The 17,866-nt window shown below is 34.7% G+C and overlaps 1 protein-coding gene across 6 annotated transcripts in view; it reads left to right on the top strand.

The window, feature by feature from the left end:
- The window catches only part of TBC1D8B (TBC1 domain family member 8B), a 137,210-nt gene that overhangs the window by 56,466 nt on the left and 62,878 nt on the right, over positions 1-17,866 (top strand). For 5 of the 6 annotated variants that reach the window (XM_088834336.1, XM_055438123.2, XM_055438122.2 and 2 more), the window contains 10 exons: positions 1,788-1,905; positions 2,990-3,275; positions 4,167-4,296; positions 4,836-4,934; positions 10,885-10,953; positions 11,121-11,361; positions 12,102-12,167; positions 13,703-13,786; positions 14,837-14,893; positions 16,237-16,334. In XM_088834336.1, the coding sequence (XP_088690462.1) occupies positions 1,788-1,905; positions 2,990-3,275; positions 4,167-4,296; positions 4,836-4,934; positions 10,885-10,953; positions 11,121-11,361; positions 12,102-12,167; positions 13,703-13,786; positions 14,837-14,893; positions 16,237-16,334 (1,248 nt within the window). The remainder of the gene's footprint in view (positions 1-1,787; positions 1,906-2,989; positions 3,276-4,166; positions 4,297-4,835; positions 4,935-10,884; positions 10,954-11,120; positions 11,362-12,101; positions 12,168-13,702; positions 13,787-14,836; positions 14,894-16,236; positions 16,335-17,866) is intronic. The other variant, XM_055438124.2, reaches the window with a different exon arrangement.

A 17,866-nucleotide genomic window follows, 5' to 3' on the forward strand; every position in this document is an offset into this window, starting at 1 on the left:
CATCTATTTGCCATGAAATGATGGGACCAGATGCCATGATCTTTGTTTTCTGAATGTTGAGTTTTAAGCCAACTTTTTCACTCTTCTCTTTCATTTTCATCAAGAGGCTCTTTAGTTATTCTTCACTTTCTGCAATAAGGGTGGTGTCATCTGCATATCTGAGGTTATTGATATTTCTCCCGGCAATCTTGATTCCAGCTTGTGCTTCATCCAGCCCAGCGTTCCTCATGATGTACTCTGCATAGAAGTTAAATAAGCAGGGTGACAATATACAGCATCAACGTATTCCTTTCCTATTTGGAACCAGTCTGTTGTTCCATGTCCAGTTCTAACTGTTGCTTCCTGACCTGCATACAGATTTCTCAAGAGGCAGGTCAGGTGAAGAATTTTGAAGAATTTTCTTGAAAAATTTTCCACAGTTTGTTGTGATCCACATAGTCAGAGGATTTAGCATAGTCAATGAAGCAGAAGTAGATGTATTTCTGAAATTCCCTTCCTTTTCCTATGATCCAATGGATAGTGGCAATTTGATCTCTGGTTCCTCTGCCTTCTCTAAAACCAGCTTGAATCTGAAAGTTCATGGTTCATGTACTGTTGAAGCCTGGCTTGGAGAATTTTGAGCATTTGCTAGCGTGTGAGATGAGTGCAATCATGCGGTAGTTTGAGCATTCTTTGGCATTGCCTTTCTTTGGGATTGGAATGAAAACTGACCTTTTCCAGTCCTGTGGTCACTGCTGAGTTTTCCAAATTTGCTGGCATATTGATTTGAAATAGCTCAACTGGAATTCCATCATCTCCATTAGCTTTGTTCGTAGTGACGCTTCCTAAGGCCCACTTGACTTTGCATTACAGAATGTCTGATTCTAGGTGAGTGATCATACCATTATGATTATCTGGGTCATGAAGATCTTTTTTGTATAGTTCTTCTGTGTGTTCTTGCCACCTCTTCTTAATATCTTCTGCTTCTGTTAGGTCCATACCATCTCTGTCCTTTATCGTGCTCATCTTTGCATGAAATGTTCCCTTGGTATCTCTAATTTTCTTGAAGAGATCTCTAGTCTTTCCCATTCTATTGTTTTCCTCTATTTCTTTGCATTGATCGCTGAGGAAGGCTTTTTTATCTCTCTTGCTATTCTTTGGAACTCTGCATTCAAATGGGTATATCTTTCCCCTTTTCCTTTGCTTTTTGTTTCTCTTCTTTTCACAGCTATTTATAAGGCCTCTTCAGACAGCCATTTTGCTTTTTTACATTTCTTTTTCTTGCGGATGATCTTTATCCCTGTATCCTGAACAATATCATGAATCTCCATCCATAGTTCTTCAGGCACTCTGTCTATCAGATCTAAACCCTTGAATCTATTTCTCACTTCCACTGTATAAGTGCAAGGGATTTGATTTAGGTCATACCTGAATGGTCTCGTGGTTTTTCACTACTTTCTTCAATTTAAGTCTGAATTTGGCAATGATCTGAGAAAGTATTTTTTAAGACTTGTGATAATTTATACTTTTTACTCATTGAAATTAATCTAAATTAGAGAGGTTTTACTTAACTGTGTTCTATGTTCATGATATTACTATTTCATTTTCCTGGAATTTACCGTGTAAAATAACTGATTAGCAAATAATAGACTGACTTCAACTTGTTTTGCTTTGGACTGCCTCAGAGTTCTCATGTTTCCATTACGATTACTCTCATAGTTGTTATTGCTGGAAACTACTATATTTGAAGAAGAGATGTAATTATTACCCAAGCAACATTTATGTTTTATTTTTTCTATGAATTTTAGGCAATGAATATTTTGACTTCAGTGTTGCTTCTGTATGCAAAAGAGGAAGAGGCTTTTTGGCTTCTGGTTGCTGTATGTGAACGAATGTTACCTGATTATTTTAATCGTCGAATCATTGGTAAAAAAAAGCACACACACATGTATACATATACAAACACTTATTTCTTTTCCAAAGAATGTATAGGCCTCTTATCTATCCAGTTACCTATCAAATGGAAGAACTGATCAATTAAGTTTTTGAAATGTATAAAATGTAAGCAATATCAAGATACCACATTCACTGACATGCTCAAGAGAAGAGCTTTTTGCACTCGACATATGGTTGGGAAGATTGCTTAATATATTGCTTTTTAAAAAGAAAGTACCTGCCTGGCCTGTTTCTTTATACAATCAAAGTTTTAAGTTTACTATGGTTAAGTTTCTTGAACAAGATTTTAATCAGCTTAAAATCTCTAGATTCTTATGAATTGTATAGATATATGCAAGCTTGGAAAGAAAGATCAAGTTCTTAGTTTGTTAATTATATAATATTTTCTTCAGTCATCAAATATTTATAGATCTGTGATCCCTTTAAAACCGTAGGTGGTCTTTCTTTTGTACCTTCATAAGCCTTCTGCTTGCTTCCATTGTGGCTCAGCTTGTAAAGAATCCGCCTGCAATTCAGGAGACTGGGTTTCAATCCCTGGGGTGGAAAGATCCCCTGGAGAATGGAAAGGCTACCCACTCCAGTATTTTGGCCTAGAGAATTCCATGGACTGTATAGTCCATGGGGTCACAAAGAGTCAAACACAACTGAGCAACTTTGACTAAGCCATCTGTATCATGGCTATGTCACTGATTATATTATCTTGTGTTATAGTTATTTGTGTATTTAAGTTCTATTAGAGATTAAACTCTCTGAGGATGAGAACATTTTAATTAATTTGTATATCTCTTATAGCACCTAGTACAGGTTTCTGCACATAATAAAGATTCTATAAGTAACTGTCAAATGAATGTAAATTGAGTTTCTCAAGTGCTTCTTTATGCATGATACTGCTATCAGATAAAGAGATGTGTGAAATGTAGAAAAAGCACTGAAGAAGTTCATATTTTAAGGAAGAGAAATGAGATATATCAGCCTACTAATAGTAGTGGGAAGGTATTGAAAACAAGTCCTTTTGAAAGGTGTTCATTTTTAAATTTCTTTTTATGTTCTCCAGGTGCCTTGGTGGATCAGGCAGTCTTTGAAGAACTTATCAGAGATCACCTTCCCCAGCTGACTGAACATATGACTGATATGACATTCTTTTCCTCAGTTTCTCTCTCATGGTTCCTCACACTTTTTATTAGTGTGCTACCTATTGAAAGTGCAGTGAATGTGGTGGACTGTTTCTTCTATGATGGAATAAAGGCCATTTTACAACTGGGATTGGCAATACTTGACTATAACTTAGACAAACTGCTGGCATGTAAAGATGATGCTGAAGCCGTGACAGCTTTAAATAGGTAATGTGAGAACCATAACATTTAAATCTGGAGAGCCCCTTAGAGATTATGTTGCTCAAGCCCTTTATTTTATAGGTGAAGAAACTGATCCCTAGAAACATTAAATAATTGGCCCAAAGTCACAAAGCTTGCTAGTTGAATGAAAAAGCTAGGCCTAAAGTCCACTCCTCTGTTTACAAATAGAATGTAACAAAAATCAGTTTGAAGGAAACTGCTAGGTTATAGACACATTTACACTAATATTGTTGATTCAGTATGCTGAGACTTTCATAGTCCATGTTTGAGCTATAAAGTGTGAAAGAATAATTTGAGAGGGGAAAGTTGGTTGATAATATTAAATATACAGTGGGGGAAATTGTTCTGGTTTTTAGGTATTTTCAATTGCGTAGGCTGAGCTTTATTTTCCTGGTGCCTTTTCTGTGAATTCTATTTTGTATTAAAGCACATATATGGAAATGTATGTGTGTGTATGTATACACTATGTATATGTTAAATGAATGAATATATGAATATTTGGGTAACTGTTATAATAATGCATCAGATCCCATTTATGTACAGAATAAAGTATAAACACCTCACTCCGGCATTTAGAACTCTCAATGTTAAGGCTTCAATGTATCTTTCTTAAATTATTTCTCCTTGCATGCTTCTATATGCCCTAAATTCCATCCTAGTAAATCTACCTCTGAAGTCATTTCATCACCATCCCATCTCTCACTCCCATGTCCTCCTAATTCCCAATCATCTTTAAATTCTACTTCTTCATCAAACTGTCCCTTGTCCTCTCAGTTGAAATTAACCTTTGACTAACTAAGGGGAAATTAGTTGTCATTTTCTCTGCATTTCTCTGCATACTTCTACTAATTCTATATTACTGTCACTTTTGGATAGGTTCTTCAACAATGTCACTAATAAGGATAGCCCACTGCCTTCAAGTGTGCAGCAGGGTTCAAATGTAAGTGATGAAAAAAGCAGTCATATTAGAGTGGATATTACAGATTTGATTAGAGAATCTAATGAGGTAAGTTTTTCTTATTCCATAAATATAATTACATAGCGTATTTAAAATGAAAGATACTATAGCTATATCTCTAGAGTAGTATATTGAGAGTAAGATAATAATACAAGTAACGATGTAGTAATTTAAAATCTGACTTCACTTTAAAAATGAGTTCTGTGAACTGTTCCTCAGTTATATAGCTTCCTCTGCTTCAGTTTGCTTTTCATTAAATGAAATTACTTACATGATTTCACAAATAATGACCACTTTTAAATATTCATCACTATATCTAAAGGTGAAAAATATTCTTTTCTAACAGCCTACGAATTTTACCAGTGTTCTTGTACTTAGTCTAGGCCCATAGTAGATAGAATGGTCTCCTGCGAATACATAGAAAAACTGAAATGTGGAGGGGAAAATTTGCATAATCACTGAACAAGTTGGGAAAATAACTAGAAATAGAACCAAAGCCTCTGAGAATTGAATCTGATGAAATTCAACTGTAAGAGAAGTGGGTATTTATTATGAATGAGTACCCACTGAAATCATATTTCTTACAGAAATATGGTAATATTCTCTATGAAGATATACACAGCATGCGCTGTCGAAACAGGTTGTATGTGATACAGACCCTAGAGGAAACAACAAAGCAGAATGTGGTAAGTATCCACCAAATGGGGGGAACCAATTGGAATAACATTTTTTCCCCTCAACTTCTTTTAAAAAATTATCATTTCATGTGAAGAAAATAAAATAACTATACATTTGAGCTAGAGTCTTGTCACAGCTTAGCTTACTGTAAATTTTTTGAGAGGAAATAAGTGATTTTCTTCTGGTTGAAACATATTGTTTTCTCCAACATGTTTTGTGTTATTTGACCTTTAATATGGAATGCTATGATGTTGGCATTTAAGCATAACATATTTGTGATGTACTTTATCAAGAAGAACAGCTGACCTACATAATAGTCTAAGTTGCTAATATATATTATTATCCTTGGATACTCCAGATAAATTATAAAAGGTATAAAACAATGTGTTTTAAGTACTGTTTTTTTAATATTTGGATGACTACATTAGAAGCTGTTAATATTGATTGACTCTAGTGAGTGGGATTAATAGATTGCTGGTTGAAACAGGGAGCATTTTACTTTGTTGAAAGAATTCTTCTGGAGTAGGATACGGCAACCCACTCCAGTATTCTTGCTTGGAAAATTCCACAGAAGAGGAGTCTGGTGAGTTACAGTCCATGGGGTCACAAAGAGTCGGACATGACTTAGCAATTGAACATGCACACACATGAATGAGAGGAGCCTGGTGGGCTACGGTCCATGGGATTGCAAGGAGTCAGTCATGCCTTTAGCAACTGAACATGCACATGAATTTTCTGTACTGTTTGAGCTTTTATCATGAGAATATATTGTTTTTGAAAACCTACTTGCTTAAAGGTTAAGTCATCAGATATACAAATCTGGGAGAATTAACATTTCTGAATACATACTCATTGTGAATAATTCAAACATATAGAAATGTAAAAAGTAGAACTTACCTACTCTAGGAATAATCAACATTTAAAGGATTTGGCATGTATCCTTCCAGATCTTTTTTCTAAATATCTGTAGACATACATGTCTATGTGTGTAAGGGAGGAGTGAGAGGGACAATATAGCTTTCTAAATGAGATCATACCATTTAGTTGCATGTTCTACAACTTACTTTTTTCACTCAGAAATATATCACAGTCATTGCATATCATTGTATAACTCACTTTTCTTAATGCGCTGAATAGTATACCACAGTATGGGTATGCTATACTTGATTTAACTATTCCTTGTTGATATGCATTTAGTATACATACCCCCCTTTCATTTTATTTTTTGCTCTTACAAGTAATACCTTATTTAAATCACGTGGGTTTGAACTGTGCAGATTCACCTACACGTGGATTTTTTTCAATGAACATGTACTTTAGTACTACAGGATCCATGGTTGGTTGAATCTGCAGATACGGAACCATGGATATGAAGGGCCAACTATAAAGTTATATGAAGATTTTTAAAATTTATTCATTTTTGACTCTGCTAGGTCTTTGTTGATGTGAGTGAGATTTTTCTAGTTGTGGTGTGTGGGCTTTTCATTGCAGTGGCTTCTCTTGTGAAGCATGGGCTCTAGGGCTTTCAGGTTTTAGTAGTTGTGGCACGTGGGTTAAGAAGTTGCCGTCACTGGGCTCTAGCTGCTAAGTCACTTCAGTTGTGCCCGACTCTGTGCGACCCCATAGACGGCAACTCACGAGGCTCCCCCATCCCTGGGATTCTCCAGGCAAGAACAACTGGAATGTGTTGCCATTTCCTTCTCCAATGCATAAGTGAAGTCACTCAGTCGTGTCTGACTCTTAGCGACCCCATGGACCACAGCCTACCAGGCTCCTCTCTCCATGGGATTTTCCAGGCAAGAGTACTGGAGTGGAGTGCCATTGCCTTCTCTGAGGGCTCTAGAGCACAGGCTAAGTAGTTGTGGCTCATGGGCCTAGTTCTTCTGAACATGTGGGATCTTCCCGGATCAGGGATCAAACCTGTGTCTCCTGCATTGGCAGGTGTATTCCTTACCACTGAGCCACCTGGGAAGCCCTATATGCAGATGTTTGACTGTGTGGAAGGTCAGCACCCTTAACCCCCATGTTGTTCAAGGGTCAACTGTATTTCTAATCTTACACATTTGTAAAAATATTTCTATAAGGTGGATTCTTGGAAGTGGCAGCTGGGTCAAAGGGTGTGCCCATTTAAAAATTGACAAGTCCTGCTAAGTTGTCTTCTGAAAGATTTGTATCAAATTATAATCCCACTGACAGTATGTAAAAATGCCCTTTTCCCCACATTCCCACTAGTGTTACCTACTAAAAAAATATTAGTGGTGTTAATTCTTTGTCAGTTATATTCGTGGCTATTTCCCCCCAATCTTGTTTCTTTAATTTTTTATGATGTATTTCAGGGTGTGTAAATTTCAAAATTTTATGTAGTCAAATCTCTTTCTTCTTACATATTGTGTGGGTTTCACGTCAAACTTAGCAAGGCCTTCCCCATATAAAATTATATAATTTATAAACACACTTTCTCATACTAGCTTTTAATACTGGTATTTCTTTTTTTTTTAAACATTTAGATCTTGAATACACCTTAAGTATATATTTTGTTAATAGTGTGATACAGGACTCTAATTGTATTTTTCCAACTGAAACAATCCATTTTTTGAATACCATTTATTAAATAGTCCATCCTTTCTATATTCTGCCTTTTTTCATATGCTAAATACTTATATACATACATGGATTTATTTCTGGAGTTTCTTTTTTTCCCTATAACACCACGCTGTTAATTATTGTGGCTTTATAATGCATTTTGAAATCTGGTAGTGTGCTTAGTCACTCAGTCATGTTTGACTCTTTGTGGCCCCATGGATTGTGGCCCCCCAGGCTCCTCTGCCCATGGAATTTTCCAGGCAAGAATACTGGAGTGGGTTGCCATTTCCTACTCTAGGGGATCTTCTCGACCCAGGGATAGAACTCATGTCTCTTGCGTCTCCTGCATTGGCAGGCAGATTCTTCATCAGTGAGCCACCAGGGAAGCCCTTTTGAAAATCCATTTGAATGATGTCTTTTAAAATGTCCTTTAGTATAAAATTTTATTATTTTCATCATATAGATCTTACGCATTTATTGTTGGGTTTGTCTCCTGTGTAGTTTATGGTTTTGTTACTAGTATGAATGAGATCTTTTTTCCTTTATATTTTCTAATTCATTTATTATAGTATATATAAAGCCTATTGATTGGTATGTGTTGTTTTTTTAATGACTGTGTTACTGACTCTCATTAATTCTGAGTTTTTTTCAGTTAAATTTCTGAATAGACAGGCATATCTTTTCTAGGCTTAAGAGTTTTGACGCTTCCTAATATGTATACCTCTTTTAGATTTTTATTTGTATTATTGTAGTGGGTAGAATCTTCAGAGAAGTATTAAATAATAACAGTAGAAGCAAGCTTCCTTGTCTCATTCTGGAATTTAATAGAAGTGCCTCTAGTATTTTATTAAGTATGATGTTTGCTGTTAATTTTTGAAGGACTCTTTTTAATCAAATTTAGTAGTTTCATTTAGTTTCTAGGTTAAGAGATTTATGACATTTTAAAAAATCAATATTGAGTGTTAACTTAGATCAAATAACTTTTCCATATCTTGAGATTATATATTCTTCTACTTTATTAATATAGTAAAGTACATTAAAGAATTCCTAGATTGAACTTCTGTTTAATTCCTGAGATGAATCCTATTTGTTCATGCTGTGTTATTCTTTTAATATTCTGCTTTGATAGTTTTCCTGAATAGTTTAACTAGGTTCTTTACATATGTTAAAGTTACATTGACTTACAGTGTGTGTGTGCTAACTTTATTTTTCATATTAGAATTGTACTCGTGTCATAGAATGGAATTTTGAACAAATCATATTTTTTATTTGTTGGGATAGTTTAAACCACATAGAAATTACCCAGTACCTGAAAGTTTGAGATAAACGTGGAAAACTATCTGGATCTGCTGCCTCTGGTGGGCATTTGATTACTTTTTCAGTTCTGTCTATTCAGCACTTGTTCTTCCTGAGTTAATTTTAGTCATTTGTATTTTTATAGAGATTACCCATTTCATCTAGACTTTCAGATATATTGTTTTACAGCTTGTGGAATTCACTGAACAGATAATTAATGTTACTTTTTATATGCTGGACACAATAATTTATATGTCTATGTTTATAGTATTATTTTCCTTCTCAATGATATTTATTCATGCTTTCTTTTATCAAACTTGCCAGATATTTATTTTACTTTTTTAGTTTACAAACTCTTTGTTTTATTTATGAAGTATACTTTTTTTTAGTTACTCCTGTTTCATTAATTCTAGCCTTTATCTTTACCCTTGCTTTATAATTTCTTAAATACCAAAATCATTGTACCATCAGTGTTTTTTCTTCCTGGAGTAGAATCATGTTGCATATTTTCTGAGATTATTCATTCTTGGGTTATGTTTTTTTGGCAGAGAGGGAATGTACATCTCCCAGTGCCTTTGAAGTGTTTAATGACAACCCCACAGGGTGACTTGACAAATTGCCTATGTAGTAAGACAGGAATATATGGGAAAAGACATAGAATACTGTGGCTTATATTTCAGTTAGTTCAGTTCAGTCTCTCAGTCATGTCTGACTCTTTGCGACCCCATGAACTGCAGCACGCCAGGCCTCCCTGTCCATCACCAACTCCTGGAGTTTACTCAAATTTGTGTCCATTGAGTTGGTGATGCCATCCAACCATCTCATCCTCTGTCATCCCCTTCTCCTGCCTTCAATCTTTCCCAGCATCAAGGTCTTTTCAAATGAGTCAGCTCTTCACATCAGGTGGCCAAAATATTGGAGTTTCAGCTTCAACATCAGTCCTTCCAATGAATACCCAGGACTGATTTCCTTTAGGATGAACTGGTTGGATCTCCTTGCAGTCCAAGGGATTCTCAAGAATCTTCTCCAACATGACAGTTCAAAAGCATCAATTCTTCTGTGCTCAGCTTTCTTTATAGTCCAATTCTCACATCCATACATGACTACTGGAAAAACTATAGCTTTGACTAGATGGACCTTTGTTGGCAAAGTAATGTCTCTGCTTTTTAATATGGATGCTATCTAGGTTGGTCATAACTTTCCTTCCAAGGAGTAAGCCTCCTTTAATTTCATGGCTGCAGTCACCATCTGCAGTGATTTTGGAGCCCAAGAAAATAAAGTCAGCTACTGTTTCCACTGTTTCCCCATCTATTTGCCATGAAGTGATGGGACCAGATGCCATGATCTTAGTTTTCTGAATGTTGAGCTTTAAACCAACTTTTTCACTCTCCTCTTTCACTTTCATCAAGAGACTCTTTAGTTCTTCACTTTCTGCCATAAGGGTGGTGTCATCTGCATATCTGAGGTTATTGATATTTCTCCCTGCAATCTTGATTCCAGCTTGTGCTTCCTCCAACCCAGCGTTTCTCATGATGTACTCTGCATAGAAGTTAAATAAGCAGGGTGACAATATGCATCCTTGACGTACTCCTTTTCCTATTTGGAACCAGTCTGTTGTTCCATGTCCAGTTCTAACTGTTGCTTCCTGACCTGCATACAGGTTTCTCAAGAGGCAGGTCAGGTGGTCTGGTATTCCCATCTCTCTAAGAATTTTTCGCAGTTTATTGTGATCCACACAGCCAAAGGCTTTGGCATAGTCAGTAAAGCAGAAATAGATGTTTTTCTGGAATTCTCTTACTTTTTTGATGATCCAAGGGGTTATATTTACAGACATTAACTGGCTGTCCTCTGGTGGCTATCTCTGGGTATGAAGAGACAAAGGTCAAATTACATATCAGAGTAGAATTGAACTATACTCTATGCACAGCCTTTTTAAAGGACAAAATAGGTACATTTACCTTTTGTTATTCCTTAAACTTTAAAATATTGTATTCTGGCAGAGGGAGTTTTCTAAATGGGTTCAAAGAGAATTTCTATACCATAGTGTTAAATTCTAAATTGCTTTTAATCTTTTTAAAGTTGCGTGTTGTATCACAAGATGTGAAATTGAGCCTTCATGAACTGGATGAACTTTATGTCATCTTTAAGGTACTCTTTTCCTTCTTTAAATGAAAAATAATATTCTTAGCAGAATTTTACCACAATCACCCAACTATTTTATCTTTAATTATTTTAGTAGACAGGTTTAAAAGAATGTTATGAAGTTACTTTTTCTGATTTAATGACTTTTCTCTTTTTTTCCATTTTTTAAATAGAAAGAGTTGTTTTTTTCTTATTATTGGTGTTTGAGTTCTCCAGTATTAAAGCACCATGATCCCAGTCTGCCATATTTGGAGCAGTATCAGATTGACTGCCAGCAATTCAGAGTGTTGTATCACTTGTTGAGTCCCTGGGCTCATTCTGCAAATAGAGATTCACTAGCTTTATGGACATTCAGATTGTTGGATGAAAACTCCGACTGCCTTATCAACTTCAAAGAATTCTCCTCTGCAATTGGTAGGATGATGTCCAATAACTTTTCTTTTATAAAGCAGAAAAATAAAGGTACCCCGAGAAAGAGTTAGTACTGCCTGTCATTGCCAGTTTAGTCAGATTTAATCAGCCTGATTTACACTATCTCCAGCTTTAGCAATAACTGGACCATTTTTTGTTTGTTTGTTACTAAATCTAAATATTTCTTCTCATCTCGCCCCAGCCCTCCCAGAAAAAACAAGCTGTTACATGTGGTTGTTTTAATGGTTAACATGAAGGGAAAGAATGTCCTGATTTCCCCACCTTCAGGCATATGGATTCTTCAGGAGGATGTTCTACCTCAGTAAAAATGCAACTGCATAGCCTAGAAAAGTGGTAGAGAAATAGTCAACAAACATTTTGTGCCTGTAGATAGTCCACCAGTTATATCGCTCTTTTGCTTTTCCAGACACACTAATGTGCTTTCTTATCAGGGGTTGCCCTTTGAAGAGAAGTTCTCTCCTTTGATGAAGCATTCAAAAGAAAAAGTAAATTTTAGATTGGGGTTGGGGAGAGAGTTCAGTAGGAGAGCATTTTATTTATCCCTTTATTTTGCTTCTCTCTTCAAGGAGAGAATCTGGCCTACTGGGTGTTGGTTAACTGATAGTTTAAGTAACAAGGTTTCTGAATCCTGGCTCATATCTATGTCTTAATTAATCTGTGTTGCTGTAATTGATTGAATATTCTTTGACTGTGATTATTTGCTATTTAATTTTATTGAACAGACATAATGTACAATGGAAGTTTTACCGAGAAGCTTAAGCTGCTTTTTAAGCTGCATATTTCTCCAGGTAAGAGTTTAATAGTTGTTAGTGATGTATAGAAGTTGACTCTATACATCAATTATACATTTTAACAAGTAGTATAATTACAGATATCATTCCATTTTAATGAATAATATAATTTTCCATACGGTATAAGGTCGTTGCTTAATTGTGACCTGTGGATCATGTTAGCAATATTTTTACTAATGTATAGTTACACTGAAATCTGTAGAGGAGATTCTGTGCAACAGATAGGTTCATAGGTTTCCTTCCTGTTAGTGGTCAGTCAATTGAATAAGTAGTTTATGTGTAAGAACTGTCTCTCATTTGAATATTGGCATAATGTTGAATTTTTATTGTTGTTGTCATTAGACAGTAGAATTTAACTTTAGACAAACTACCAAACTTGTGAAATACTACAAATTATTCAGAAAAGTGAGACCGGGCAGCAAGGGATATTAAACATTTGGAGGAGGAAACAAAAACTACCATTTATTGAGCACTTGTTCTGTTCAGGCATTTATATGTGTTCTTTTATTTAATTCTCATGATATCCTTGAAAGGTGGTATTATCTGTCGAATTTTGACAATATGGAAACTAAAAGAAAGATTAAATTTGCTGAAGACAACATATCTAATAAATTGCCTAGCTGAAATTCAGACTAAGGTTTGACTCCAAAATGCAGGCTTCTTTCTATTCTACCATACCGCCTTACTGTTACCACATCAGTTCTACTTAAGTGTTTCCCTCCGAGCTCAAGAGGCTGCCTTTGCCAGCCTGATCCATAATTGGGAATCTAGTCTTAAACTTTAAAGGAACATTGCAAAAGTACCTTTTAGCTTAAATAGGGTGATTCACCAAAAACAAAACAAAAAGCACCTCATAATTTGTCTAAAACTACAGCTGAGGTCTCTTTTAAAGTCTTCCCAGGATAGCTGGGAACCATTCTTTACCACACCAAAAATCTAAAAGTCATGTTTAACCTTCACAAACTCAAATCACAAACACAGTGTTAAAAACCAAAGACAAATCAAATAATAATTTAACTGTGAAAGACTTTACATTGTCAAGTCAAATTGTCATTAGATTGTCTAATATTGTAATGGAATGAATATGACTTTCCATAGAAGGATCAAAAATAGAAAAAACACTGTATATCTGTTAGAGCACTCAGTTTCATGTTTTTCTTATTATTAATGATGTTTTTAAATGTGGTCATATTTTCAGAGATTCCCAAGTGTCATATTTTTAAATTTCAACTTGTAATGGCTCTTGGAAAACTGTTAAAAAGCATTAAAAACTGTTAAAAAGTAATTTGGAGAAATAAGAGAATTCAAAGTGATCAAATACTTCTTATTAAAATATTTGCTATACAGTAGAGACTGAAGTGACTTAGCAGCAGCTGCAGCAGAGTAGTACTGCTTCCATACTTTTTCACATATGTCTTTCTTTTTACAGGGACCCTTTGTTTAATTCTCTGTCCCCAGGTTTAATTGATCCATTATAGGACCAGTTTCTGCCTCTCATTGTTACAAATATGATCTGGGTTATCTATTTTCAGCTTATACTGAAGTGCAGTATAAAGACCCTTCAAAGGGAGATGAACTTTCCAAGGAAGAATTGCTGTACTTAAGTCAACTCCATGGTAAATATCTGTTTTGAATATATCTGTTTTGCTGATTAATCATTTAGAGATCTTTCTGGTTTAAACATTCTTTACCCAGCTACCACTAGTAAAATTTGAGTTAATTATACCTTATACTACCATAGCACTTAGCATAGTCCTAAATGCATGGTAAGTATTCCATAAATATTTGACTGATTAACTAAACTACATTTTGGATTTTGATTTATGGAATTTCTTGTTTACTGGAGAATTTGAAAGAAAATGCATTTTGTTTCTACTTTTGTAGCAGAAATTTCTAAAATGTATCAGACTTTTTTAATGCCTTTTTAAAATGCAATGAAGATAATAGAATCTTTGATGATAGAAGGTCATAGCTATTATTCAAACAGTGAATACTTATTATAAATCACTGTAGGTGTATGAGATATGAATGAGTTTGTCTCTGAGACAAAATTTGGAAGTATTATGGGCTTATTTTTGTGTCTTTTGCTGCTTTTTCATAAATACAAGTATCTTAGAGAGAAGTCCTTATGTACCCTTGTGTATGGTTACTGTATGATGGTGTTTGAACATTAAGTTTGAAGCAACCTTACAAATCATCTAGTCAAGTCCCTTAATTATATAGAGGACACTGAGGCCCAGAAGGGAGAAGTGACTTGTGTGAGATTTTTCAATGAGGTTTTACCACAGTTAGGACTAGTAGCTCAGTCTTTTTTTTTTTTTTAGCTCAGTCTTTTGACTCTCAATATGCTTTTTTCCTAATAAAAGAAGTAATACTATTCAATTTGAAGAAAATCACAAGGAAGGAAATATCACATACCACCCAAAAATAAATTAATATTTCGTATACTTCTATCTAAGATTTTTTAATGTGGATTTTTCCCCCAGTTTTCTGTTTAAAGTTCTTGAATACTTTGTCTTCTGATGATAGGAGGTCAGATTAGCTATAATTGGTTTGTTGAATTGAAGAAAATAATGTGTGCTTATAAGTCTATCAAAATACTATTTTACTTTCAAAAGGTATTTTTAAAAAATTTTACAAAATTTAATTGTCCTCTTCTCCTCTAGTTTCCAAGCCTGCAAAGGAGAAGGAAGCAAATTCAGCAAAAAATAGCCCTGAAAAAGGTATATGATTTAGGAGTATATTTAGTTTAAGTTATTGTTTTTGTAAATAAGGTTAACTACAAAAAGGGGAGGCATGGATTCCTTTTAAAATCTCTTGATTTGTCCTTAGAGCTTTTTCAGTTCCTTTGTGTAAGATTAACAATTTATTCTTCTCTGGATACTTCGGTCTCAGAAGTTGTAGAAAATGTAACAGTTAATGACCCATATTTATTTATTATTTTAAAAATATTTATTTTAATTGCATAAGTAATAGATAATTCATATAAAAGAAATTTAAATGGTACAGAAATGCTCATATCCCCACCCAACCCCATCCTGAAGTAGATGTGAAAACATTTTGGCCTATATTCTTTCCAGACCAGATTCTGCATATAAACAAATATAAATAGACATCTATTTTTAAAAAAGAAACACTTCATAAATACCATTTTATAACTTATTTTTTTATCTTATAGTATATCATGGACATCTTTTCATGTTAGTACATGTGGATCTGACATGTACTGACTATTGGGGTACGGAGTTTGGTTGTATTGTCATTTCAGTAACTAGCTCAATATTGATGAACACATAGGTTATTTCCAATTAATTATATTGCAAACTATGCTCCAACAAACATTTTTACATTTAACCTTTAATGATACTTTGGGCACATTTCTTTAAGATAGGATAAATTCATAGAGGTATGAGAATGCTGGGTCACAAAGAATATGCACATTTAGTATTTTGATAAAGACTGTCAAATTGTCCTACAAAAGTCCATCATTCTTTTTATGTTTTTGAGTAATAGCTAAAAAATAATTTTTGAAAATCTGCTTAGATATGACCACTTCACCAGGTTGTTCAGTATATCCTAGTTTTCCAAGAGATCTAAATAATTATTAATAAAGTCACATTAGCATCATTGTGATTAAACTCTTCAAAGGAATGAATGAATAAGTACTGTTTTGAATTTTTGAAAGAATCACCACTTTGGTATCTGCATATTAAGAACATTATATAGAAGCTATTTTAAACTTAGTGGTATACATGAGAACATCTACATGAAATTTACATCATCAAGTCAGGGTGTACTGTTTAATCTAAAAGGCATTCTTCTTCCCCTCACCTTACATCTTCTCTAGTCCCCAACCTTTTCAAAGTAAAAGTTTTAGTTTAATGGAAATGGAGAATATTTTGAGAGCCAGTAAGTGAAAGAAAAGGTATATTCAGATCAATTTCTGGAGAAAAAAGTGGAATCTTATATCTCAATGAAATATCTTTCAATAATAATTGTTCTTTTGAGAATTTGGGAAAATATAGTGGGCTGTTCATTATGAAATAATTTTATTCCCCTCATTTAGAAAAAGAAAAAGTCAATATTCAAGCATATCTAAGTCAATGGCAAGATGAACTTCTAAAAAAAGAAGAAAACATTAAGGATTTACCAAGAATGAATCAGGTATTCAGTTCATAAATTCTGGTTTTCTTATGTGTTTTATTAAAATGAATGTGGGTGTTTCCGAATCTAAAATAGCTAACATGCTATTATAAAAATAATCTCTGCATCATCTCTGTAAGTTTCAGATGAGTATAGAAGAGTGGGAGTAAATTTTTAAATGATTTTTTACTTTAAACACTTAAATACATCTGGAGTTTCAGTACAGTCCTCTGCTGTGACATTTGTACCTATAGAAAAGATGTGTGTATAACATATATTTCAGTGTTTTCTACTTCCGGCTTTATTAGAAATGTTCATTTATTCAGTAGGCATTTTTTAGTGACTACTAGATGACATGCCCAATACTAGGTAGTAGGAATAAGAAATAACTAAAATAGGTTATACCCTGGTTCCTAATCATCTTGAATCCACTCAGATAGTACTAACGACTGCTGTTAACACAACTTATTTTTTGGCCCATGCCATGTAGCATGTGGGATCTTAGTTTCTGGACCAGGGATCAAACCCTCACTCTCTGCGGTGGAAGCACAGAGTCTTAAGCTCTGGACCATCAGGGAATTCCCTGTTGACACAGTTATAAATCCATCTCTTTCTTGCACACTATTCAGTCATTGTATGTTCTTATATTTTTAAAATAAATTATTTTGGTACAGATACTGAGGGTTCTCAGAACTTAACCAAAATGAGAAGTATGAAATAGCTTCATTTTTCTCAGTGGAGTAGGTAATTTGATAGTTAAATAAGTACTTCTTAAAATAATCAATATATTAATACTAAAATTCTAATAAACAGTGTTACAGACTAAGAAAGAAATAAAAATAAAGCTTAAAGTTTGGTACAATAAATTTTTATAAAGTGTATCTTTTAGGGGGGCTTCCCTGACAGTCCTGGGGCTTCCCTGATAGCTCAGTTGGTAAAGAATCCACCTGCAATGCAGGAGACCCTGGTTCAATTCCTAGGTCGGGAAGATCGGCTGGAGAAGGGATAGGCTACCCACTCCAGTATTCTTGGATTTCCCTTGTGGCTTAACTGGGAAAGACTCTGCCTGCAATGTGAGAAACCTGGGTTCAATACCTGGGTTTGGAAGATCCTCTGGAGAAGGGAAAGGCTACCCACTCCAGTATTCTGGCCTGGAGAATTCTATGGACTCTCTCGTCCATGGGGTTGCAAAGAGTCAGACATGACTAAGCGACTTTCACTTCCCCTTTCCCTGGCAGTCCAGTAGTTAAGAATCCATGCTTCCACTGCAGGGGGCATAGGTTGGCTCCCTTCTCAGGGAACTAAGATCCTGCATGCCTTACAGTGCAGCCCCCGCCCAAAGTGTATCTTTTTTATTTGCTTTTTATTTACAGATAAACTTTTCTAGTAGGATGATTGACTTACAGGAATTTTGTGTTGGAAAAAATTTTTTATATTGGCAAGGATCTTCTAGGAATGTCTATGGATTGTCTAGGGACAGTTAGCAAACAATCCAGTTTATTTCTTTACTAGGGCCCATCCTTAGCTTTTAAAAAGAAACATGTCCACATGAC

This window comes from Moschus berezovskii, chromosome X (genome assembly GCF_049115385.1).
Source record: "Moschus berezovskii isolate FMDL1 chromosome X, NW_MosBer_1.0, whole genome shotgun sequence".
Classification (NCBI taxonomy): domain Eukaryota; kingdom Metazoa; phylum Chordata; class Mammalia; order Artiodactyla; family Moschidae; genus Moschus; species Moschus berezovskii.